This window comes from Orycteropus afer, unplaced genomic scaffold, assembly GCF_000298275.1.
Source record: "Orycteropus afer afer isolate SDZICR_OR568_19922 unplaced genomic scaffold, OryAfe1.0 scaffold01054, whole genome shotgun sequence".
In the NCBI taxonomy this organism is placed as follows: domain Eukaryota; kingdom Metazoa; phylum Chordata; class Mammalia; order Tubulidentata; family Orycteropodidae; genus Orycteropus; species Orycteropus afer.
This window is the reverse complement of record NW_006922641.1, coordinates 160,338-186,818: the sequence shown is the minus strand read 5'-3', so window position 1 is coordinate 186,818 and position 26,481 is coordinate 160,338. Positions and strand designations below refer to the sequence as shown.

General features: G+C 48.0%; 1 protein-coding gene across 1 annotated transcript in view; it reads left to right on the top strand.

Moving 5' to 3' along the window:
• Positions 1-26,481, top strand: part of BCORL1 (BCL6 corepressor like 1) — a 49,939-nt gene that overhangs the window by 16,629 nt on the left and 6,829 nt on the right. Inside the window, exons 4-10 of the mRNA XM_042783402.1 lie at positions 3,510-3,675; positions 4,696-4,776; positions 7,150-7,539; positions 11,841-12,064; positions 16,932-17,150; positions 20,326-20,492; positions 21,386-21,531. Coding sequence (XP_042639336.1) covers positions 3,510-3,675; positions 4,696-4,776; positions 7,150-7,539; positions 11,841-12,064; positions 16,932-17,150; positions 20,326-20,492; positions 21,386-21,531 — 1,393 coding nt within the window. The remainder of the gene's footprint in view (positions 1-3,509; positions 3,676-4,695; positions 4,777-7,149; positions 7,540-11,840; positions 12,065-16,931; positions 17,151-20,325; positions 20,493-21,385; positions 21,532-26,481) is intronic.

The following is a 26,481-nucleotide window of genomic DNA, read 5'->3' as shown; positions in this document are numbered from 1 at the left end:
ATATACCTAGTAATGGGATGGCTGGGTCAAATGGTATTTGCATTTCCAACTTTTGAAGGAATCGGGCCTGGCCCTTCTTGAACTAGGTGAACAGTTCACTGGGCAGATGAACAGGTGCAGAGGGCAAGGACTAAAGTTTACAGGACCTTGAAGCTGCTCTCGGTACCTGGCTGTAATGTCCATTTTTCAGGAGCATGAACAACTAAGATCTTTATTTTATCATGTCCCTGTTTTCTTGAGAAAGAAATCATTGATAAGTGAACTAAGAAGATAGAAAAAACAGGCCAGTTGCCATCAAGTTGAGCCTGACTTATGACGAACTCCTGGTGTCAGAGTAGAATTATGCTCCATAGGGTTTGCAGTGGCTGGTTTTTGGGAAGTAGGTTGCCAGGCTTTCCTTCCCAGGACTCGAACCTCCAACCTTCTGCTTAGCAGCAGAGAATGTTATGTGTGTGCACCACCCAGAGATTCTAAAACTAAGGATTAATTCAAAACAGCCCCCTTCTAATGAAGAAAACAAAAGACACATGGCAACAGTTAGTCCAAGGGACTGGTGGACCATGCAATCCTCAGCCTATGACCATGAGACCAGAAGAACTAGATGGTGCCTGGTTACCACTGTGAACCACTCAGAGGAGGATTGGTGCAGGAGGTCCTGCATGGAGGGGAAAAGCAATGTGGAACAAAACTCAAAATGATAAAAAGAGAAAAAAGACCTGGTTTACTTGTCTGATAGAGCCTGGTGAGACCCCTGAGACTATGGCCCCTAGTTACCCTTCAGGTCTGGAAAAGAATTCACCCCTGTGGCTTCCAGCCAAATAATAGACAGGCATATGGGATGAACACTTACATCAGGTGAATATACTCCTTGGAGCGATCAATCATGGGAGAATAGAAGGGCAGTGTTTGCACAGGGAGAGAGCTGGGGGGGAGTGCATGGGAGGGAAGGACAGAGGGAAGAGGTAACTGCAGGGAGGAAGTGGGAAGAGAGCTGTTACATTGTGGGGAATTGCAGTCAATGTCATTGAAACAAAATGTGTATGAAGTTCTGTATGGAAAATGAAATTACTCTGTAAACTTCATCCAAATCACAATAAAAATTGGGGGGAAAAAAAAAGCCCCCTTCAGGGCATGGCCAAGCTACAGGACAGTCTCATGCCATCTCTGCCACATGTTCCAAGGCCTTACTGAATCCTAAAGAGCCTCCTGAATCATCACCAAAGATATATTTGTGCTCTGTTTGGTGCTGGGTGTATTTCATTATCTTCTCATCTTTTAGAAAATTCTTTGGAAGATATTTTATAACTGTTAACCAGAACTTTCATGTTACATGTGCCCATCCTCCCAACTTTTTGCCTAATTTGAGTGCACAATATATTTTTACTTTCAGGGCTACCCCTGCAAAAGATACAGATAGAAATCCCTTCTAGATGTTCTGTTTTCGTCTCTCTTAGGAAGTAAAATTTAACAATCTGTACTTGAAAGAGCCAGCTCAAAGTGATATTCAGAAATAAATAGGACATGTTCAAATTTATGTGCATTTAACTTTATTCCTCCTGACTTAAAATAGTTTCTCTCCGGCCAGACCTGAAGGTCAGATTTCCAGCAGCAGTTCCCTATCTTTCTCTTCCCTCCCCAGTTCTTTCTTTCCCTGAACACTTTTGTTTGTAGGAACTAGCAGCAAGCAAAGCTCGAATTGAATTTTCAGCTCAGCCCTCTGCTGAATAAAAAGCAGGAGGAATTCATAGGATGGAAGAGTCTCTGGTAATGGTGACTCCCTGCCCCAAAGAATTGAGACCCGTCTCCGAGAAAATGTTCCATCAATAAGGTCTCTGCCACCCCCTTAGCTAGATAGTGATGACCTTCTAGAAGTTAGGGTGTGGGTCTACTCAGAGGAAAAACAACTCAAGCAGGTTTAACTCTTCCTTTCCTGCTGGGACGTGCTTTCATTGTTAAACCGTTTGCTTATTCTGCACACCCTAGCTACTAGAATACGGAAGGTCTTGACATTGCCCTATTTCTTGCTTAGCGGCGTAGAGAAACCTCAAAGTTTATGAGAGTATATGGTGACTGTTAGGCTGAGAGTGCCCTTGGCCATGTGTGAGCACAACTGTTCCTATTGGATGCACCAGGACGTAGGTATGAGTTGGGTAGAAGTAATGAGAGCTGATGTGAAGAGGCTGGAAGCCAGGAGCCTGGGTGTTAATCCTGCCTCTGCCACCTTTTCACTGCAAGTACAAATGAGTGAAAGTCCAGGGTTGCCTGAGAAGTGGCAGTCCCTGAACAAGTCAATTATGTGTCATTTACCCTCTTGTCCTGGATGGAGCCTTAGTTTCCTTATCTGTTGAATGAGGACGATATTAGCTTCCCCTCTCAGCCTTATTGGGAAGGTACAATCAGATCGTGGAGATGAAAGCATTTAAAGATGTTGAAAGTGCTGCTGGGTGGAAGTGACGTTATTAATACTGCTTGGGCCTTGACATTGTCTTTCAGAAGTGTGGGGAGACTTCACTTGCTTCTGCTTTGTGTTTTTCTTCTTGCCTTAATTGAAACTACTTTCTGGTATTAATTTATGCCTGAAAACAGACTAGTTTTCTGATTGGCTTGTACTGAGAATTATTTTAAGTTGTTGGTATCGGTCCCATTCACAATTAAGATACAGGTGTCCATCCCCTCGTTTTTCGAAAATTCGCTTTATGCCACTTCACTTTTACGAAAGACCTACATTAGTACCTGTTTTCGCTAACTGAAGGAAGTAGGAAGAGGATTTTTGCTTTTACAAAAAAAAAAAAAAAAAAAGTGAAAAGTGAAACTAGCATTAAGTGCTTGTTTTGCACCAAGAGTTAAAGAGGCAGTGTGTCCTTGTCAAGCTCCTCCTCCGGGAACTACCCTCAGTGTCTTAGCGTCAGGCTGCCATGGCTTTGAACTGTGTCTGTGAACACTGTGTATAAGGATTCGTTTAGATTTTGTGCAGCACTTAGTGTGATTTGGTGGGCTGTATTTTGGGTCTGGGAACACTCAAAATTTTTTCCCATGTAAATTAATGGTAATTGCTTCTTGGCTTTACTCCATCTCGCTTTTCAAAAAGTTTCATAGGACTGCTGTACTTTTGGATAGCAGGGGAACCTGTATTTGAACAGGTTAATCACCCAACTTAAGGAGCAGGCATTTTTGTTTTATGCCTATTTTGCCGTTGGTGTTTGATAGAGGATGGAGTCCTGAGTTTGCACCTTTTCAAATGCCTTTGAGAGTTTATCTGGCTTGTGAACACAGACTTTGGAACCTGTTTAAAATAATGGGGTGTGGATGCCTTTGGGGATTTACCAGGACATTGGATTCCATCCAAAACCGTCTCTGTGGAAGGCAGCAGATGGTCCCTTTCCCCTCACCCCCACCCTGGGCAGCTCTGGTCCGTGTGTCAGCAACAGGCACATGGCTCAAATGAAAAATTAGAACTTTCTCCATCAGTGAAACTGACCTCAGACTTGTCTCTCTCTGCCTCTCCACAGTGCCGAAAGCCGCCCGGTGACCCCCAGGAACCTACCAAAAAAAGTCCCCGGGGGGCTTCAGATTCAGGAAAAGAGCACAACGGAGTCAGGGTAAAGCACAAGCACCAGAAGCCGACAAAGCCGGAGTCCCAGTCTCCAGGCAAACGAGCCGATGGCCACGAGGAAGGTAGGCCCCAGGGCCTGGCCCGGTGGGCTGCCGCAGGAGCCCCATGGCGGGGCTGGGAGCTGGGGGTGGGGGTGGCTCTGAGACGACTAGAAAAGGGAGCCTTCGTCACTATGGAAGAAAAGCTTTAGCTGACATCTCTGAAGTCAAAGGCCTGGGAGGAGGAAGTTGGGGCTTATTCTGCACACCCCAGACACTAGAATAAGACACTCTGAAGGGGAGGTGGTTTTTAGCAAGACAGAAGCATAGCAAGCCTGTTACCCTGCAATGCGTCTTGACTCAAAGAAGAAATGGCTTTCAGGAGGATTTAGACAAAAACAGCAGAACAGGAGTTCATTACACAGTTTTTCGACCTTGTATATATTAAAGTTTCCATTACTAAAAGTTAAAAATAAATAGCTAGAATGGTGTAGACATGTCCAAAGCTCCCATTATTATTGAGGGACACACAGGATGTTTCGTTTGGAGGGTGTACTTAATCTGCGTGCTTTGCCACAAATTATTTCTTGGCGCCCTCATCAGAGAGAGAAGTCCAAGTGTTCTTGACCCCAGTAGCCCATGTTCATGGTCTTGCCCGTTGGACAGGCCCTGCTGCTTTCATTCTGCTCTTATATAGCATTTCTCCCCGTTCTCCCCTCCCTACTCCCACCTTCCTGCCCTGCTCCATCCTCTGAGATTCACTGAGGTTGTCCTTCTCCGGGACCCGCTCCAGCTCAGTTGGAACTTTGTTGAGGTACAGCCGCCTCTAAGTCACACTCAGCCGGCCCTTCTGCTTTCTGGCATGTTGTCGAATCGATGCCTTTTTTGGTGTCAGCAGAAATAACCAAAGGCCCGGTTTTCCAAAGCCACCAGGAAATGCTCATTGTCTCAGAGGTATGGCTATGATAGCAGCACAAGGGGAGCTGGTCACTGTCACCCAGGGTGAACACAAGGCCTCCTTGGGGTTTCCTTCTGAAAAATCTTTCCAGACTCTGGTTATGTGATTTCTACCTTCTGTCCTGAAACCCCCCAAATTGCCCCCAGGTTCCTTGGAAAAGAAAGCAAAAAGCAGTTTCCGGGACTTCGTCCCTGTGGTGCTGAGCACTCGGACACGCAGTCAGTCTGGTGAGTGAGTCGTCGGAGGCGATGGCCCATCTTGGTGACTTCTCTGATAAGAGAAGGCTTGTTAAGCGATTTTGCATTGGCCCAGGTGGAAAGTTGGGACATTGATTCACTGTGCCAGGATGCCCAATTTCCCGCAGAGGCAAGAGAGCTGGGCTGGGTGGTGGGTGGGTGTTATCCATGGTTTTAGGACTGTTTGTTTAGCTTTCTGGGCTCTGTATGGCATAAATGGTTTGTACTTGGCTACTAACCAAAAGGTTGGGAATTTGAACCCATTTGGAGGCACATCAGAAGAAAGGCTTGGAGATCTACTTCCATGGAGAGTACAGGCAGGAAACCCTGTAGAGCTCAGTTCTGCTCTGACACTCATGGGGTTGCCATGACTCAGGATCGACTCTACAGCAACAGGTTTTGGGGCTTAGCTTTCCAGAACAGGGATTTGACTTTTCTTATTGGGAGTCAATGGTGGAAGGAGGAAAGTGCTGTCCCACTCAGGAAAGCTGGCTCTGCTGCAAACATTGACATCTGATAATTATTGGGGCTAATCTTAGGCCTGAACATTTAACCTTTGGGTCTTGATCTGACTGCCCTATGTGACAGGCGTCATCAAAATTGGAAATGGTCCTTGAGCCATCAGGGCTGGCAGAATCACATTTGGTCCCTTGAATTTGTATTGGTCGACCCCTGGTATCTTAAAGAAGCTAGCCCTTTCCAGTTACCCCTATTTTCCACTAACCTCCACATTAATACATAGGGCTAGAGATGGTTGCCCTGGTTCACCCAGATTTCCATGCAAATTGGATGGAATGAAGAAGCAGTATAAACTCAGTTATCTGAAATTCTATTAACTGGCACCTCTCAGCACATGGAGAGTGAGATGGTAATTGGAGCTCGTGATGATGGCCTAGAGGGCTCACAAAATCCTGAAGTGTCTTCTGAATCATCAAAGAGCTGTTACATTGCAACCAGTCCCATTTTCGTGTTAAACACATTGGACTGTATTTGATTCTTTGGAAACTGGTGATCTCTGTGTGATCTCGATGGTGATTCCATATTATCCAGAATATTAGATTAACCAGGACACTTTGTTCCCTGCCTGGTGTGTATAAAGGAATGTTGGCAGGATGTTTCCTATCTATAAGCTGTCAGACTGACTTGAAACTTTGGTCACGGGCTGCTCTGCTTGCCTCCAACCGTTTCTTTCATTCTCTGGTTGACCTCACGTGGGTTTGGGGTCAAGTTAATAGCTGGACCTTAGGAGAAAGGTGGTAGTGTCTCAGTGCTGTTTCCAAGGAAGGTGTCAGATCTCCTGGGATGTTGAGCCAGGCCAGTTTTGGATTGTACTTTTGTCGTTAGCATAGCTTGAAGGAAAGAGTAGGGAGAGAAAGTGGCTTCTTGATAAGGTGGCCTAGGAGGCCAAAAGAGGTGCCATTGGTACTGGGGTGGTCAGCATTGGAGGGTGACATGTCTGCCCCATGGAGAGGAATAGTTGCAACTGGGGTGGGGTGGTGGTGCCAGAGAAATAGCTCTACCCCTGAATTCTTGACAATTCCATAGGAGGTGGGGTCAATTTGAGGGAAAAGGGCCTGGCCAAGTCTCATTTGGACAGGACTGAGCAAGGCTGTGTCATAGGAAACAAACAAACAAACAAACAAAAACTCACTGCCGTCGGGTCGGATCCGACTCATAGTGACCCCTCCTTGGGTTTCTGAGACAGTATCACTATGGAAGTACATTGCCCGATCTTCCTTCCGAGGAGTGGCTGGTGGATTTGAACCACCAGCCTTCTGGTTAGCAGTCAAGTGCCTTAGGCACTATGGATTCCTTATTATTTCACTTTGCCTGAGACTTTTCTTTGGTGGTGATTCTACTTGTCTCGGGTAGGTCTGCCAGTAACACTGGTGGTACACGATGCCAATCTGCCCTCCCTCACCCTGCGCTAAACCCCGATCTCCCAAAAAAGCAGGGATCTTTTGCCCACTCCTGCACTTCTCACAATGCTTGGTGCCTTATGAGCATGAAGTGAGAGTCTGTGGAATGCAATTACAGGGACACTGGAAACGTGTATGAGGACGCTGTGTATGTTTAATACTTTGATACTTTATAGTTTTATAACATATCCAACTTTGTAAAGCACTTAGGGGAGAATTATCTCATTTGTTCCTCAAAATAGCCCTGTTTAGGTCAGTAAGGCAGGGAGCAGTATCCCTGTTTTACAGCTGAGATAATAGAAGTGAAGGAGTGTTCCAAAAGCATGCTAACTAGTGGAGCTCAAACTTGAACCCAGACCTCCCAACTCCTAGTCCTGGGTACTGCTTCTAAATGATACTGTTTTTCCTTTGAAGATGTATCTGACCGTCCTCTGTACATCCACAGGAAGCATCTGTAGCTCCTTTGCTGGTATGGCAGACAGTGACATGGGAAGCCAGGAAGTCTTCCCTACAGAGGAGGAAGAGGAGGTGACCCCCACCCCAGCTAAGCGTCGAAAGGTGAGGAAGACCCAGCGGGACACCCAGTATCGCAGCCACCATGCCCAGGACAAGACCCTGCTGAGCCAGGGCCGCAGGCACCTGTGGCGAGCCCGAGAAATGCCCTGGAGGACAGAGGCTGCGCGGCAAATGTGGGATACGAATGAGGAGGAGGAGGAAGACGAGGAGGAAGGCCTGGTGAAGAGGAAGAAACGGAGACGGCAGAAGAGCCGGAAGTACCAGACTGGGGAGTACCTGACTGAGCAAGAAGAAGAGCAACGGCGGAAAGGGAGAGCAGGTAAGGCTGGCCGGGGGGCTGATGCCCCAGTGAGCTGCTGCACCCCTTCCCCAAACCACAACCAGTGCAGCTCCTAGGAACCCTCAGCCATCTCAGGTGTTTGCAGGAGCATACCTCTGCCTGCCTTACACCAGCAGAAGACTTCTAGACTGGTAGAGACTTGGTGCTATGATCTCCAGCTACCAGAGGGTGTCACTCAAATCCAGCCCCAAGGTATTGCCTTTGGGTAGGGATTGAGTAAGTTAGGACCGGTCTACAGGTGTACTGCAAACATGAAGGCCCAAGCCCTCCAATTTCTTGTAAAAGTCTGAATGTGTGGGCAAGGGCACAGTGACAACCTTGGCATGGAGCAACTCCATACCAAGGAATTCTGTGGTTGACTTGAGGGAGTCAGATCTTTTTGGAGGCCAGGTTCTCTCTCCTAGAATCTTGGATTCAAGAAGAAAGAGAGCATTGGCTGCTTTTCCTGGGATGCCTCCAGCCCCTAAAATGAGAAGTACAGCGATTCCCTCAAGCCAACAGAATAACTTCAAGCAGAAGCAGGGACAACTTTGCTTTCTCAATTGATACCACAAAGGTTATTAAAAGGTGGAGTGGAGCTTTAAGGTGACCCCCAGAAAAACAAAACTCACTGCCATCAAGTTGGATCCGTCCCATGGTGACCCCTCCTTGGGTTTCTGAGGCGGTATCACTATGGAAATAGATTGCCCAGTCTTCCTCCTGAGGAGTGGCTGGTGGGTTTGAACCACCAGCCTTCTGGTTAGCAGTCAGATGCCTTAGGCTCCCAAGGTGACCCAAGGTGGTGTCATTTTTGTTGGGCCTGAGTTGGAAAAGCCGTCAGCCCGAAGAAAAAACCAGGCTTTCATTGGCCATGTCAGATATTAGAATATGTAATCATGGAGGTACACTGTTACAAGAGCGACTATCAGTATGTTCCACTTAGCACTTTTCAGGCCCAGTCCTGTAGTGGATTTCTGAGTGAGCAAAAATCACATCTCTGGGTTCCATACGAACCTCTCTCTCATTCTCTCCCTGTGACCTGTGCCTTTGAAGCACCAGTCAATAGTCTCCTATAATGGGATTCATCATGAGCTGCTGGTAAACATCTACAGTCTCCTTATGAAAGCTAAAATTGAATAACTGTATATTGAGTGGGTAGTAGATTCTGGTTTACTATAATGCAAAGAAGGCTTAACCTCATTTCCAGCTCTGTTGAAGTGGTGATACCTATCCCTACACTCAAGAGAGTAATTGAGCCCATTTTCATCAGCTGTGTGAGAGAGTAGGGCCAATTTTCCCTTTCTTTTGCCAGAGCTACAGTTGATTAGTCAGGAATGAGTTGTTAAGGCATTGGCCTCAGCCACTGATGTTGGGGTGAAGAGGGGCTTATGTATCACCTGATCTTCTCTAATGGTGGCTGCTTTCCTAGCTTAGAAGCTTCCTACAGAACTTACAAGTTCTTGGAACCCGAAAGACTTTAGAGGTTGCCTGGTCCAGTTTTCTATCCAGTTTAGAGATCTCTACAGCATTCTTGACAGGTAGAAAACTAGCCTTTGTATGAACACCTCCAATAACATGGATAACATCACTCACCAAGGCATACTGTTTGATTTGGGGGAAGCTCCAGTTGTTGGAAAGTGGGTCATCTTCCCTCTGTGTGTGTCTAAGTGTTTGCGTTGAGGCAGCTGGCTTTGACATATGGTCTGGTTGTCTTCCTTCAGATCTGAAGATGGCATTTTCATGAATGAATTGCCTGACAAACATCCCTCTTCTCAGAAAGCTCTAATCCCTCCTACGACAACCTGTCTTTCAGGTTGATATCAGAGACTCAAGCAAAGGCCAAGCCAGGCAGGTCACCTTACTCTTCTCTGATCCTCATGACCTTTTCTTTTGTCCTGGACTTGGGTAGCTCCCTTGACCTGCAGAGGTGATAGGAAGAGCCACTTCCACTCACTCACCTCCTACTCCAACTCTTTGTTCCTTTCCATACTACTATAAGCCCTTGCTCCTCTGCAATTGGATGAGCTCCAGAGCCTGGGCTGCTCTGGGTAAAGAGAGTAGGAGGAGTGGTTCTTTTCCTGTGGCATTGAAAGCTGTAATATGGCTTCCTCGTGTTTCCTGAGGTCCTCACAAGGCACAGTTCTGTTCCTTCCTCTTTTGTCTCAGCACAAATTTCTTACATCAAATGCCCTAGTTTAGAATGTTCTGGCGGGAAGCACCGTAAGAGGTGATCTAGCACAGTAGTTCTTGAACAAGTTGTGGGGACCCACTAATGGATCTGGTTTAGCTGGGGAAAAGGGGGTGGTATTACAGCTGGCTTTTTCATAACCTGCATCCAATACCTTATACTTCAATGACAACTTCTACTTCTGAATTTGCCCTTGGAAATGTCACACATGAGAGCACATGTCAAGGCTGAGGAAGGTGAGTTGCGGATTCTTGGATCTAGTTCCCCTCCCTCATTTTACAATGTAGAGAAACTGAGGCTGCAGTAATTTACTTTGTATACACAATGATCTTTTTTTAAAAAAAATATTTATTTTGTTGTTGTTGAGAATATACATAGCAAAACATGTACCAATTCAGCAGTTTCTACATGTACAGATTAGTGACATTGATTATATTCTTCAAGTTGTGTAACCATTCTCACCCTCCTTTTCTGAGTTGTTCTTGTTCCTCCCTCATTAACATAGACTTACTGCCCCCTAAGGTTCCTGTCTAATCCTTGGAGTTGCTGTTGTCAATTTGATCTCGTGTAATGCTCAAGGCAGACAATGTTTCCTAGTTAAGCCGAACTGTTGTCTGGTTTAAAGAAGACTTCCGGGGATATTTTGGTTTAAGGTTTAGAGATTACTTCAGGGCAGTAGTTTCTCCATGGCTTCAGAAATCTAGAGTCCATGAAAATTTGAATTTCTCTTCTACATTTTCACCCTTTTGATCAGGATTCTTCTATGGAGTCATTGATGAAGATGTTCAGTAATGGCTACTAGCAGACATAATGATCTTTTGCCATGTGCTAGCCATGGTGTTCAGTTCTCTGAGGGATAAAGAAGACATGGGCATGATCCTTGTAAAAGAGCCTCCACTTAAATACACTAATAATGCCTTAGTTTATAAAGTGGAAGGGAGCTCTGGTAGTGTGGTGCCTAAGGCACTTGACTGCTAACCAGAAGGCTGGTGGTTCAAACCCACCAGCCACTCCTCGGAAGGAAGGTTGGGCAATCTACTTCCGTAGTGATACTGCCTCGGCACCCCAAGGAGGGGTCGCTATGAGTCGGGTCCGACTCAATGGGAGTGAGTTTTGTTTTTGTTTTTTTGGTTATAAAGTGGTTTTGCATATATTATCACATGTAGTTCTCATGCTGGTCTTTTGATGTGGATTACATTCGCCACATTTTACAGATACAGAAACTGAGGCTCAGAGAGATTATGACTTGCCTCTGGTCAGTCACACAGTTAGTGACCAAGCCAGGAATCTCTGTAACACTGGTACTGAGAGATAAGGACAAACACCATCTATCCTTCCTATGTGGGGGGTGTAGGGTAGACTCTATGGGATAGGGGTCTTGATAATGGAATTCTCAGCAGGCCCTTTTGAAGTTAGAATGCATTTGTTCAGTGAGCTGTGGCTAGTTACAGATGCTGCCCAGTGTGCTTCATTGGCACCAATAATTTGATTTTCAACTGGGAAAGGCCAGAGGTTTCTGCCACCAACTTCTAGATAAGTAGACCCCTGGCACTTTGTGGTTTTGGAGAGTTGCTGTTGGCTTTGATATTTGTGTCCTCAGAGAGTGACAAAGAGGGCAGTCAGGTGGGAAGACCTGAGTCTCTGAAGGAAGCAGTGTGCCATTCCTTCCTCCCCTGGTATCTATTTCATACTTCAGCAGAGCTGCTAAATTTGTCTTCCTATTAGAGTGGCTAAAGAGACAAAGGGGGTGGGGGTGGATAGAAGAAAAGCTGACAAGAAAGTCCTGATTTGATTTGAGCCATAGAGAGGTCCTTTTCAAACGACCCTCGTCTTGGGGACACCCAGATGGGCTGCCCCCTGCTGACAGGGCCAGGAGTTGTCTTCTGCTTGCAGAGAAGGGAGTTTGATGGTGACGAACGGTGTCCGTGCAAGAAGCATTTCGCGTAGCAGTCAGCCCTGTGCTAGGTACTGATAGCTGAGAAATGCACAATTTTGCCTTGAGATTCTAATCCCCAGAGTCCTCTGATTCATCTTAGATGAAGCCTCGAAGAAGGCATTACTTTCTCTGTGCTCCATGTCTCTGACATCCATGTCTCCTATCTTGTGCCTTCAGATGTAAAGGCCCGTAAACAGAAGACTTCCTCCCAAAGTTCGGAGCACCACCTCAGGAACAGAAGCCTTCTCTTGCCCAACAAAGCCCAGGGGATCTCGGATTCACCAAATGGTTTTCTCCCGAATAACCTGGAGGAGCCAGCCTGCCTTGAAAATTCAGAAAAGCCATCAGGAAAACGGAAGTGCAAGACCAAGCACATGACAAACATCTCAGAAGAGGCAAAGGTACATTGCCAGCGTGGGGAGTTGTGGGAGAGGGGAGAGGGGGCCAGAGGAGGCAGGCTTCCTGCCAAGCTCCTCAGTCAGTAATCCTCTGAGTGAGTGAGTGAGTGATAGATGAAGTGGTTCAAGCTAACTCATATTTATTGACGTATTCGAAACAAGTTCTGGGGGCATTAGTGGTTCAGTGGCAGAATTCTCACCTTCCATATAGGAGACCCGGGTTTGATTCCCGGCCAATGCACCTCATATGCAGCCCCACCTCTCTGTCAGGGGAGGCTTGTATGTGTCTATGATGCTGAACAGGTTTCAGTAGAACATCCACACTGAGATGGACTGGGAAGAAAGGCCTGGCAGTGTACTTCCCAAAAATCAGCCAAAGAAAACCCTGGGGATCAGTGCTCTGATTCCAAAGTGATCGTGAGGCTGGTTCAGGACCATGCAGCGTTTCATTCTGTTGTGCATGAGTTGGGGTTGACTTGAATGCAGATAACAACAATACAAACTTTTGGGGGAAGGGTTGGGGGTGGGGTGAGGATTTGAAGAATGGAAGCTAAAGTTACGGCTAACAATAAGCATTTGCAAACTACAGGATTTGGCCCAAGATGGCTTTTCCTTTCTAATCCTTGGATCTCCTTTGAGTTAAGAAAGAGTTAAAGAATATGGCAGGGTGTTAGCCTGAATAGCTTGTTAACATCCAATCAAGAAGCTTTTGTCTGGACTCAGCTCACTGGAAACCAATCAGAGAGCTTTCTGAGTCAATCAAGGTAGCAAACAACTTGTAGGAGCAAGGGTGCTGATGTCCAGACAAAGGTTGCTTGAGGCTGCGGGCCCAAGGAATTTCATTTGGGCCTGGGCTATGGCTGCCCTTCCCCACCCCAACTCAGCAGGGTGGTGGCTTCTTAGGGAAGTAGAGGAGTGACTGAGTGGACACTCACTAATCAGTGGCCGAGCAGGCATTCCTAGGACTCCTGTTCAGAATCAAACATCCATCTTCTTTGGGTCTGACGTTTACGGCATTGATACTGGCTTTCACGTTGTAACGTTAGAAAAAATGGCCCGAAAAAATGGCCCAGTCTTCATCCCGGAGTAGCTTTACATTTGAGGGAGGTGACAATCCACATTCCAATGTATACCCATGATGCATATTTGTCATTGGCAATCAGAAAAAAAACAAAGCACACTGGTCTTGTGGTTGTTGTGATTCTTAACCCTTTCCCACCGTAGAGCAGGGACAGCTGAGTGGGTCAGGCAAAAGGAGAGAAAGACGCAGGTTCTTGTCTCCCCTTCCCCTCCTGGAATCTAGTTCCAGCTCCAATAAGGTACTCAAGCCAAGTTCCTCATTTGTAAAAATATTGATGGTACTCTGCCCTTTCTGTCTCACAAGGGTCCTTGGGGGAACAAAGGAGGTGGTGGATGTGAAGGCACTGATAACTGTAAAGTACTCTCAGAGGCCTGCTGTGTGTCCCTGTTCTGGAGGAGGTGGCCAGCCTGAGGGAACAGAGCCACAGAGTAGTGGCAGCTAGCAGGGTCCATACCCTCTGACTCCAGAATGGGAGCGTGCTGCTTTTCCCCAGAAAGACAGGAGGACCGAGGGGCTAGCAGGGCACTTTGAGCTGTGCTAAGGGCTTCATGCACATTGTCACTGTCTTCGAAGTAGGCACTGTTTTGCCTTTATCATGAGGAAACTGAGGCTCAGGGAGGGTGAGACACTGGTTCAAGGTAACTCAGTGGTCCTGAATGACAGAGTTGGGAAGGGATTTGGGCTTGTCTGCCTCTGGAGCCCAGGCTCTTTCCATACCCCTCTCTGCTGCTCAGTGAGTGATATCTGTCAGTATCCTGGCGACTCTGTGGGAGGGAGGCGGTCCAGCAGGGACATCCTGTAGCTGAGCAGCTCCTGTGCAAGGTGGGAATCTCAGGCTCCAACCTCCTCCACTCCCTCCGCTCCTCCCCGGACGCTCAGATGGCCCCGGGCCGCACAAAGGTGGCCAGCCGCCTGGCATTCAGCAGCACACTCTGCTGATTCTGTCTAGTTGTTCTGCCTGGCAGTGTGTCTGCTGAAATGTTCCTCCCGAGAGGTTTTGTCCCTTCCCAGGGCCTCCCTTTCTCCCTGCCGCCTCTCTTTCTCTCCCAGTCACCACCACCTGCTCCGGTTGCCCCCATGGCATGGTGCTTTGTAGTAGGAAGCAAGGCAGGGTGGAGGGAGAGCAGGGGATGCTCCTCCAATGCCAAAGCAGGGGCATTGGCCAAAGGCTTCTTCCCATAGGGGTCTAGAGCCAGGGGGGCCTGAAGGAGAGGGGGCGCTCACTTGCTGTTGCTCTTCCCCCTCTCAGGCAGCCTCCCTTGCTGCTCTCTGGTAGCTCTGGATCCCAGAAGGAGAGTCACTCTTTGGCTGCTGGCTTGCCTTAGCTGAAACTTGGGTGGTTTACCCAGCATCCTCCAGCACTGCCATTATATACCTCTATACTCCTGGAAAGATCTGGGTGGAGCAAGTGGTTTGCACTTGACTACTAACCTAAAGGTTGGGAGTTCAAACCCACCCAGCAGCACTGTGGAAGAACAGCCTAACAGTCTGCTTCTGTAAAGATTACAGCCATTGAAAACCCTGCAGAGCTCAGTTCTAGTCCGTTAACACATGAGGTTGCTATGAGGCAGAATCGACTCGATGACAGTGGGTTTGGCTTGGTTTTTGTATCCTAGAGATCAAGCAGCATTGCCTCCTCACAGCTGGTACCTTCCTTCCAGGGATTGTAGTCTTTGCCCTTTCGGGATGGGGAAAGGTAGTAGTTCTTACTGTCCTGGGATTTACCAGAGGAGACAAGTGCCCTGCATCTTCATCTTTTCTCTGCTGCTCCTTTCCTGGCTTCGTGTCTTTCTAGGTAACTTTTCTGGTTAATCAGGGCTCTGCACATGGCTGACCTGAATCAAGTCAACAAGTATTTGTTGCAATACTGTTCCCAGCCCTGAGCTAAGTGATATAAGGAATAAAAGTGAAGCTGACAGTAGGATCCTTGCCCCTAAGGAGCTGGAAACCAAGCAAGGAGGCAAGACTTAGCTGTGAAACAATGAAAGAAAATTAATAAGTGAGGCATCAAGCGACAGATGATGTGGTTCAGACTCGGTGCTCTGGGTCTGCAGGGAAAGAGGATAACCAAAGGGTCGTAGAATGTTGTAGAAGACTTAGGGCATCAGTGAGACACTGATGCTCTGAGGGCCTTGGGTAAGTGGGATGCATTTGTTATCTATTGCTGGGTAACAAATTACCCTGAAACCTAGCGGCATAAAACAGTGGAAAACATGTATTATCTCAGAGAGTGGCTGTAGATCAGGAATTCAGAAGCAGCTTAGCTGGGTGGGTCTGGCTTGGGCTGTCTCATGAAATTGCGGTCAAGATATCAGTCAGGACTGCAGTCATCTCGAGGCTTGACTGGGGCTGGGGGATTCTGCTTTCAAGGTAGTACACTCACATGGCTGGCAAGTTGATGTTGGCTGTTGGCAGGAGGCCTCCTTTCCTGGCTTCTTGGACCACTCCAAAGGGCTGCTCGAGTATTCTTACCATGTGGCAGCTTGCTTCCCCCAGAGCGAGTGATCCTAAAGAGAGCAAGGCAGAAGCCACGATGTCTTTTGGGACCTAGCCTTGGAAGTCACACACCATCATTTCTGCAATCTTCTATTGGTTACACAGATCAGCTCTATCCAGTGTTGGTGGGGATGGCAGAAGAGAATGAAAACCAGGACGTGGGCTCGTGAGGGGCCATCTTGGGGGCTGGTTACCACAGTCAACTCAAGACTCTGATCCCCAGTGATTGACATCCCTCCCACATGCAGCATATACCCATACCTCCCAAGGCCCCCCAAAGTCTCATCAGCTTCAAGTCTAGAGTCTCATCATCCAAATGAAGTTCAAGTGCAGATGAGACTCAGTGAGTCTGGTTTCTTGAGTACAGCTCGAGTGCAGTCCTTCATGATCTAAAGATCTCCGAACTAAAAAGACAAGTTACCTGCCTCATCCACCCAACATACAAGGGTGGCACAGGCATAGGAGCCCACTGTAGACATTCCGGTTCAAAGGAGGGGAAACAAAGAAAGGGGGAAGGTGAGCACACAGAGGCCACTCATGAGGGAAGGACTCAACCATTTTTGAGCACCTACCCTGTGCATTGTTCCAGAGCCTTCCCAGTTGATGATCTCGAAAGACCCTGCCAGGAAGAAAGTGAGACTCGGGTTGTGCTGTGTGTGCCCCAGCTGCTGTAGTTAGTGGATGGCAGGGGCAAGGTTCCAACTCAGGCCTGATTCCCGCACCGGAACTCTTTGTAGGTGGGAACGATCTGTGAACATAGTGTGGTGAAAGATGAGAAAAGATTGGTGAGGGCTGGCTGGGGAGTGTGTTGCAAGAGTGACAGCTTTTAGGAGCTGTGGTCTGGGCCTGTTCAGTCAAAGGTAGCTGTCTCCCTCTGCTTCTCTTTACTCAGGGTTTACTTCAGCTCCTTTATAGACATGACTGGTAAAAACCTTCACAAATACTATCAGTGCAGGTAGAGAAGGCATGCAGAGTGCTTGGGGGAAGCTGGGATGGCTGCTCAGTCTCTTACTTCCAATCCCTTCCCCATTCCTTGATTTATGGGGTCGAGGATTTGAGCCTTTGAGCATCTCACTGGGCAGAGATAAATGGAAACCTGTGCAGATCCTAGAAGTATCCCAAACAAGTAGTGACCAACCCAGTCACTTGCCTCCAGCCTGACAGTGGTCTAGAGCATTTGGGGGTGCTGCACATGAAGCAGAAGATGGACAAAGATGAGCTGAGATGTCCTTGGCCTCTGGGGGGGAGTGACCTGTTGCCTGACCTGACCTGCACTGCATCTCTACTTCCCAGGGCAAAAGTCGTTGGAGCCAGCAGAAGACACGATCTCCCAAATCTCCCACCCCAGTGAAGCCCACGGAACCGTGTACACCCTCAAAGTCCCGAAGTGCTGGCCTAGAGGAGGTGGAGTCACCCACAGCCCGGCAGATCCCCCCAGAGGCGCGTCGGCTCATCGTGAACAAAAATGCTGGAGAGACTCTTTTGCAGCGGGCTGCACGTCTTGGCTATAAGGTGAGGGAGCTCCCTGACCCCAGGGTGCTGTTGGCCTGAGCATTTATGGGGAAACTTCTCTGGGGGTTCTTTGGTGGCCTAGGTAGGGTTTTGTTTAGGGCTTGTGCCCAGGCTGGCCTCCCTCACTGCCCAGATGGCCTCTGGGGCTGCCTGTCCCCTTGTCTGATTGGCATGTGGGGACGCAAGCTCATTTGGAAGTCAGTGTGAGATGTATGCGATCGACATGGTGATCCGATAACATCCAGTGCATTCCTAGGCCAGAAATGGGATTTGGGGATTTTCATGTTGTCTTGAATTTTCTGAGCAGCAGCTCAGAAAGGAATGAGGGGTAATGATTGCTCCCCCTATTTAGACTTTCTGTAATAGAGGGGTCAGAAATGATTTTGAGGGGCCAGGCTGAGTAAACCCTATTTTGTACTCCTTCCCTGAGGATTGGAAAGACGGCAGGAAATGAAGCTGAGGTTTATTGAGACCTCTTTTGTCACAGTAAGAGCTTGGGCTATTTAATATCATTTGATCTGCACGTTAAGCCTGTGCAGTTGGAGGTAGATTTTATTATCTCCATTTCACAGGTGAGAAAATCAAGGCTTAGCAATGTGAAGTGATTTGTCCAAGATCACCCAGCTGAAATACAGAAATACACACACGTTAGTGTATACATATGTACGCATGTGTGTGTGTGTATATACACACGTAAATATCAGTATATACATATATACTTAGTATACACATAACGTGTGTGTGTGTGTATAAAGTATATACAGAAGGAGCCCTAGTGGCTCAGTGGTGAAGCACTCAGCTGTTAACTGAATGTTTGTAGGTTTCAGCCCACCCAGCAGCTCTGTGGGAGAAAGACCTGCCCATCTGCTCCAGTAACCACCAGCCTTTCCAGTCAGCAGCCAAGCACTTAACCACTCTGCCCCAGGGCTCCTCCTGTAAAGACTACAGCGAGAAAACCCTGTGAGGCAGTTATACTCTGTCACACGGAGCTGCTATGAATCAGAAAGGACTCAACAATAACGGCATATGCACATACACAAAATATATGCACATATGGGTGTGTGTGGGAGCTCTGGTGGCGTGGTGCCTAAGGCTCTTGACTGCTAACCAGAAGGCTGGCAGTTCAAACCTACCAGCCACTCCTCGGAAGGAAGATGGGGCAATCTACTTCCGCAGTGATACTGCCTCGGAGACCCAAGGAGGGGGTCCCTGTGAGTCGGATCCACTTGATGGCACATCACAACAACAACATGCATGTGTATGCACATACAGATACACACATACCTCAATTCAAACCAAGTGTCAGCGTCATGGTAGAACATTGACTCACTTACCAGAAACAAATTATGTGATTAGACATTTTGATTGTTGCCCACTTTTTATTTATATGAACTTGAATTATTTTTAATGATTTTTTATTGTTATTATTATGAAAAGTCCAAGCATATTCAAAAGTAGACAGGAGAGTCCTACAAACCTCCACAGTCTGATCAGTCACTGGCTTCAACAACCATTAGGTTATGGCCAACTCTTTGCCCACCCCACTGATATGTCTTCAGGATTTGTTCTTGGCAGTGGAGTTGCAGGGTTCCAGGGTATACCCTCCTTTTTTGGGGGGAGGGGGGGACAAGGCTTTTGAGAGCTATAACTGACTCGTTTAAAGAAAGCCTCACTCGCAGCCAGGCGAGCCAGCACATGTGAGCTGACTTGACAGGGGCTCTGGGTCCATCCACCCATCTTTGCTGAGTACCTACTGTGGTGTTAAAGGAGCTCTTAGGCGTAGTCCCTAAGGCATCTGACTGCTAACCAGAAGGTTGGTGGTTCAAACCCACCAGCCACTCCTCAGAAGGAAGACTGGGCAGGCTACTTACGTAAAGATATACTGCCTTGGAAACCCAAAGGGGGTTGCTGTGAGTCGGAATCAACTTGATAGCAATGAGTTTGGTTTGGTTTTTTTAGTGTGGTGGTAACCACGAAAGGAGGCCTGAAGAAGTGATGCCAGCCCCTGCCTGCCAAGTGATTCCCTCCAGTACCTGGGGCAAAACTAGCAAACATGCCACCAGCAGAGAACCAAACAGTCCTGGATATCATGGGGGGCAGAGGCCACCAGCTGTACTGGTGGGCAGGGTAGGAGATGGGGTGTTCTCCCAGGGAAAAGCAGCACCCCCAACACAGGCACACACACAGCCACTGTAGCCAGCCTGTGAGCCGTCTTGTCAGCACAGCGAGGTGTTCCATCTCACCAGGGCCTGACTGAAGAGCGATGCTAATGTACTTGTGAGAGACACTGGTTTGAAAGCCAGGCCCTCAGCTCGTCCACCAGCTCCATCCCAGACTAGCTAGGGTGCCTCTAATCTCTGGAGTCCTGCCTCTGGTCTCATTGTCTCAGCCCAGGGAAGTTAATCATTCATACGTGAATGAATGACCGATTGGTCATTCAATGAATGACCGATTGGTCATGACCGACTGATTTGAGGGAAGGGCTGGGGCTTACTGGCCTGAGATGAAAATTGGTCCTGTTGAGACTACCATTCAGGGACAGTAAAGCCAAAAATCCAAACTCACTGCCATCAAGTCCATTCTGACTCCTAGCGACCCGCTTTGGGTTTCTGAGATGGTAAATCTTTACAGAAGTAGATTGCCCAGTCTTCCTTCCATGGAGTGGTTGGTGGGTTTGAACTGCCAGCCTCCTGGTTAGCAGTCAAATGCCTTAGGCGCTACGCCACCAGAGCTCCTTGCTGTCCAGGGACAGTACTTGAAGCAATTCTTTCTTCCTTGTTCTCAAAGTCCCGGTAGCAACTGTGCTCTGTGTCCACGTCACCACATGTCCCATTTCTAGTCTCAAAGCCCCAGACTGTAGAACAAGTGTTCAGGGAGACTAAGTCTTAGGTCAGGCAGGTGAACCTCTCTGAGGACCTCCCCCTCACAGCCAACACCCAGCTGAGTGTTCTCAGCCCTAAGAAATGTGTCCTCACTGCCAAGGAAACAGTTGAGAGCTGGGACCCTGGCGACAGTGGCTCAGGACTGATTTTGCTGATGAGATTTTGAGGTTTGCTTGTTAGTCCCCACTGTACAGGCCAGGCTCTGAGACTTTGGACATTTGTGGAAGTTTGACTTGAACTGAGGTGATTTTAGGAATTAGAGCTCTCTGGTCATAGAGTCCCTGTCCCCACAGGACGTTGTTCTCTACTGCCTCCAGAAGGACAGTGAGGATGTGAATCATCGCGACAATGCTGGCTACACAGCCTTGCATGAGGCCTGCTCCCGGGGCTGGACCGATATCCTGAACATCCTGCTGGAGCATGGTGCCAATGTGAACTGCAGTGCACAGGATGGCACGAGGCAAGAAAGCGACGCCACCCTGAGGCCCCCTCCCACACCCTGTCTCAGCCCCTCACTCAGAAGAACTGGCCCCAGCTGGACCTTTGCAGAAGGCCAGGCTGCAGGTTGCAGTGGGAGATGTTTCGAACAAACTTCTATCAACTGGAGGGAGAAGGAGCCTAGGGTCAGGGTAGCTGAGTTCTAGGATGGCTAGTCTGGGATGGCTAGTCCATACTGGTTAGTGGGTGGAGCTAGCACTGTATAGGACCCATCCTTTCGTGGGTAGCTGCCATCACGGAAGATCAAGCAGGCCCCCCGCAAATCACCCTGAGAGTGCCCCTCTCGGCCAGAAGCTTGGGCTTTAGGAGCTAACTGGGAGGCTGACCTTAGAGTCACATTTCGGATTGGATTTTTTTCATCCTGCTGTGTCTTAAAGCGGTTATGCCATTCTCCTGTGCTTGGTCAGCCTGCTTCCCGGGCAAAATACAGACACGAGCTGCATTCCCAGTAGGGGCGCCTGGGCCCAGGGATGCGAGCTCTGCTGCTTTGCTCATCTCTGCTCCTGGGGGTTGCCTGGTTCCTTAAGTTCAAGCCCCACTCCGGCATCTGCTTTAGCTCTGTTCTCAGACTCATTTTCTTCAGAACCACCAGTGGAGCTACAGTATGCCCGAGAGACTGTCCCAGAATGTGGGCAAGAGACAGAGGAGTAGGAGGGAAGAGATTGAGGTATAGAGAGAAGAGAAGGAGGTGGGGAGAAGGCAGTAGGGGGGTACATGCCAGAGGTGGTTCTCTGCCCTCATTCTTACTTACCTCACCCTGGAGTCATCTCCCTTTTTCCTGATGAGGTAGCCTGGAGCCTAGACACCTGGTTCCCACTCGGGCTCCGCCGTCCTCATCCCACATTACCTCTGCAGGCCCGTTCATGATGCAGTGGTCAATGACAACCTGGAGACCATCTGGCTCTTGCTGTCCTATGGGGCTGATCCCACGCTGGCCACCTACTCAGGGCAGACGGCCATGAAGCTGGCCAGCAGCGACACCATGAAGCGCTTCCTCAGTGGTAAGCATGGCTTGGACTTGAAGCCGCCATCCTTGGGGCTGCACTTGTGGGAAGGAGATACTCTTCATCTCCCTCTGGTCTCAGACAGTTCCCATGAGCGGCACCAGCCCTCTTCACATGCTTTTCTTCCAGCTTTCTGGAAGTTTCTGTGCACTTTAAAAAGCCCCGAGGTCCACTTCCTCTTATCCCTTTGCTGTGAGTGTCCGCATGGCATACGTCCTCTTCAGGGCCATAGTGGCCCACGGGGACCCATTTCACAGCTCAGTATCTGGGAGAGGCCTTAGTGGGCTTAGCCCCATAACTGGTTGAGTTTGGGGAAAATGTATTAACCTGTGCTTTTGAGTAAGATGTCAGCTGCAAAGACGTGACCCTTAGCGTTTTGCTTTTGGTTTTACACTTTCTCCTTGTTTGTGATCAAAAGGAAGCCCTCGAGATCTCTCCCGAAACTCTGTTCCTCACAACCCTTGCTGTGGTAACTGACTTTCCTTTGCATCCCGGCATCCTCCTTCCCTCCCTCATTTTTCTTCTCCCTCACCTACCTTTGGAAAAGTTTCTGGTGCCCAGGCCTATGGCAAGAGCCACAAGCCAACATGCATTTATTTTCTCATTAGTGGATAGCAGCTGTTTGTCTGCAGCTAGATAGCTCTACTGAGTTGTGTGTGGGGGGGAGTCTAGCTTGGACATGCTCAGTAGGAGTCTTCTCAACTCCTAATTTTTTAAAAAATGAAACGAAAAAAAATTTCCTTTGTGACATCACAGCTTGTGTTACTCTAGGAGTTACTTCTGAGCAACAGAACAGCTGAGAGTGGACTCTCTAGTCTTCCCTTGGGAGCTTCAGGGTCAATGACAGAAGCCTCTAGAATAGGGAGTTATCAGAACCAAGGATTTGGCCAAGACTGCTCCCTCCTCCCACTTGGGCTTTGGCCCCAGTTAGTCCCAAACCCACACTCCTCAGAGATAGCGTTCTGGGCTCCCAACCAGGGGCTGATTTGTTTATTGAACAAAGGTTAATGACTAAGTAGCTGATGAGAGAGGAAGAAGAAGGAAAGAACACCAGAACTAGAGGTCCCGATGGAAGGAAGACTAGGTTGCAGAGTGCCACCTGTACGTTCATAAAAACTGCGAAGGAGCGATGGAGGTGGACGAGGGAGTGGGCTTGTCTCCTGCTCCACCAGCCTCCATCCAGTTCCAACTTTTGCCGACTAAGTCTTAGAGGTCTGTAGACACAGCATTCGGACCCTCACAGTCTGGTTCAGCCTCTCTCTCACCTCATCCTTCCCCCCACCTCTAGGTTCCCAGGCCCCTGTCCTTGCAGGACAGAGCACTGGTGGCATGTCCCTGCAGTCATTTGTTCTGGGCCACTGGTGACTCTTGTTCCCTTTAGTGTCCCTATCATTGAGGGGTGGAGTGTGCAAGGCTGCGGGCCCACCGCTCTTTGTGCGTCCCCACACATACCAGACACACATCTACAGTCTCTCTTACAGCCACACATGTGTTGTTGTCTACAGCCGACTTGGTTCCCAGTAAATTCTGGCAGAAATGAACCCCAAGAGCATCTCATTATGACCAAGGCACCATGTGAAGCTCTGTCTTTGAACAAACAGTCTAACTCAGGTGCTTCTTTGGGCTAGTGATTGCTGTCCTGCAGTCGTGGGGCGCTCTGGATCCCAGTGCAGCTATTTCTGAGCATCTTAGTAGGTGGATGAACTTTGTTTTAAATACCTATCCCCTTCTCTAAAATCCCAAAGGAGTTTGAAGGTTGCAACCATTTTAAGTAGTTAAAAAATTACACAGCACTTTTTTTCCTCTATTCTTATTTCTGTTAACTCATTCCAACTGCTAGGTGGCCTTTAGATGCCTCCTTAAGCTAACTCAAGTACCAGTCTGTGCTGCAGAGTGAAGAGAATACCAAACAGCCAGTGGCTGTTGAGTCCCCTCTGACTCCTGGTCGCCCCATGTGCGTCCAACTAGAACTGTGCTCCTCGGGGTTTCCAATGACTGATGTTTTAGAAGTAGCTGTCCTGGCCCCTTTCTCTTGTGGCACCTCTGGGTGGACTCAGACCTTTGGGTTAGCAGTCAGGTGCTTAACCATTCGCACCCCCAGGGACTCGAATAAACACAAGACCTTCATTCTGGTGCTTCCTCACCTTCATTCAAGCACCTTCATTCAGATCTTGGACATTGTCTCTCTGCTTTATGGGCATAGACTTGTAGTTCCAAAATTGGTCCCTGAAAGAGGGCGAGCCTCCTCTTTTCCATGAAGATATCAAGTGGGTATGAAAGGCAAAGAGGTCCCTGGGTGGTCCAGATGGTTAAAATGCGCAGCTGCTCACTGAAAGGTTGGAGGTTTGCGTCTACCCAGAAATACCTTGAAAGCCCGGTGATCTCCTTCTGAAGAAGGAGCCCCGTTGAAAACCCTGTGGGGCACAGTTCTACTCTGACACACATGGGGTTGCCAGGAGTCAGAGTTGGCAACTGTGTCTTTTTTGTTTGGTTTGGTTTTTATTGAAGGCAGAGCTCTGTCTGGCTGTTAGGGAAGAGCGCTGCAAGCTGGACCTTGGCCCCGAGCTCCAGAGAAGCAGGCGCTGGCGCTGGCGAGAGTCAGCAAGCTCTAGGGAGGGGGGCATTGGGGCCCAAAGGATGTTTTAGGGGATGAAAGGACAGTACTCAGGGACTTTCTTGATGCCTTGAATCTATTATTTCCCTCTTCCTTACCCCTGTCCTGCCCCCAACCCACGTGCACACACACATATGCACATGTGTGCGCACACACACACAGTTCTCAAAGAACCAGTGGTACCGTGGCTGCAAGGAGCATGCTGAGCTTGGAGACTGGGGACCCATTTCCCTCTACCACCCCACCTCCCCAACCCTACACCTGGACACACTTGCGTGGGCTTTTGGGTTTTGTTTTTTGTTTTTCTACCTTGTCTGTCTGGCTGAGGTAACTTTAAAAACTTTGTGCTTTTCATCCCCAAGCGTTTGCCTCACTAGGCCCTCAGTAGATCAGTTGTCCTCCTTCCCCCCAGTGGAGATCCCACTGGGAAGAAAATGAAGGTGAGTCTCTGTGGGTGTGCAAAGGGCTCCAAGTTCTGCAGGCAGAAAAGGTGAGCAGGACTCAGGACTGTGCCTCATTGAGCTACTCTGGCTTCCTGCAAGGCCCCTGTTCTGGAAAAGTTGTAGAGGAATCAAATCCTGTTTTAAATCCAGAAAAGGCTGTCACTGTTCCCAGTATCCTGGAGTGAATCCTTTTGTAAAGCGAAGATGCCGGTAATTCTTCTGGGTTGTAAATGTGGACTTTCTGATATTGGTTTGCATAAAGGGAGGCTGTTTCTCCTGTGATCATAAAAGATGGAATGGCCCTCCTTCATTTCATTCATTCATTCATTCATTCATCCATTCAGTCATCAAACATTTATTGAGCATCTGTTAAGTTCAGGTGCCTTGTTGGGTACTGGAGACCAGACAGTAAACCCTTTCTACCTCATCTTTGGGCCTGGAGCACCCAGCAGCCAACCCCTCAGAGCAGGCCTTTGAAAGGCCTCTCCCTTGGGCCAAATTACAGGCTGGCATGTGATGGACTTACCTTTGACCCTTTGAAGAAAAGAGCAATATCGCAGCTAGCTGAAGGAAAACGAACTCGTTTTTCCTCCTCTGCCGGAAGGAATGTGGGTGTTGGAGGGGGAGTTGTTGCAATTTGCTTTAAGACGTTATAGGAAGTATCAGGACGGCTTTTCCTTCCCTTGGTGAAAGGTTAGTAGGTTACCACTTGAGGCCATGGAATCACAGGTTTTTGTTTTTCCTGCCAGAGACCTCTGCCATATGACTCCATGTCCAAGACAATTTCTTTTTTGTTTCCCTTTTCATGTCCCTCAGCTGATGACTTAGTTGGATGGGACCCTGGGAAATAGAGACACTGTTTGCTGGAGGAGGAGACTTTCCTCAATGAGTCCTTGAGGCTACTACTATTTTTTCAAATAAATTTATTGAGGTGAAATTCATATAACACAAAATTCTCCATTTAATGTGACTGTACCCACCACCATGGTGTGGTTCCAGAACCTTTCCATCTCCCCCAAAGGAAACCCCATACCCATCAAGCACTGACTCCCTATTCCCCCTCGCCCTGGCCCTAGGAAACTACTAATCTGCTTTCTGTCTCTGTGCATTTGGCTCTTCTAGGTATGTCATATGAGTGGGATCATGTAACATTTGTTCCTTTGTGACTGACTGACTTCACCCGGCATAATGTTTTCAAGGTTCAGTCACGTTGTAGCGTGTATCAGTCTGTAATTCCTCTTTTTGGCTGGGTGATTTTCCGTTGTATGGATTTACCACGTTTTGTGTATCTGTTCATTACATTAGTCTGTTCTGTTCACATTAATGGACGTTTGGGTTTGCTTCCACTTTTTGGCTACTGTGAGCATCACATAGGAGTACTTGTTTAAGTGCATGTTTTCATTTCGCTGGGGTATGTACCTAGGAGTGGAATTGCAGGATCATGTGGTAGTTCTGTGTTTAACTATTTGAGGAACTGCCAGACTGCTTTTCACATTCCCACCAGCAGGCACGAGGGTTCCAGTTCCTCCACATCCTCGCCAACACTATTCTTGTTATTGTACATCTTCTCATCATCACCAACCTAGTGAGTATGAAGTGCTGTCTCATTGTGGTTTAGATTTTTTTAAATTTATATTTTGTTCTTTATTATTATAAAATACGTGTAACGTAAACTTTGCCATTGTAACCTTTTTTTCCTTTTTTTGCATATCCCAATTTATAATTTTTACTTTATTTTTTAATTGTGATTTGGGTGAAAGTTTACAGAGCAAATTCACTTCCCATACATCAGTTCACATATCCTTTGTCTCATGACAGTGACTACAATTACCACAATGCAACAGCTCCCCTCCCACTTCCTCCCTATAGTTCCCTCTCACTGTAACCATT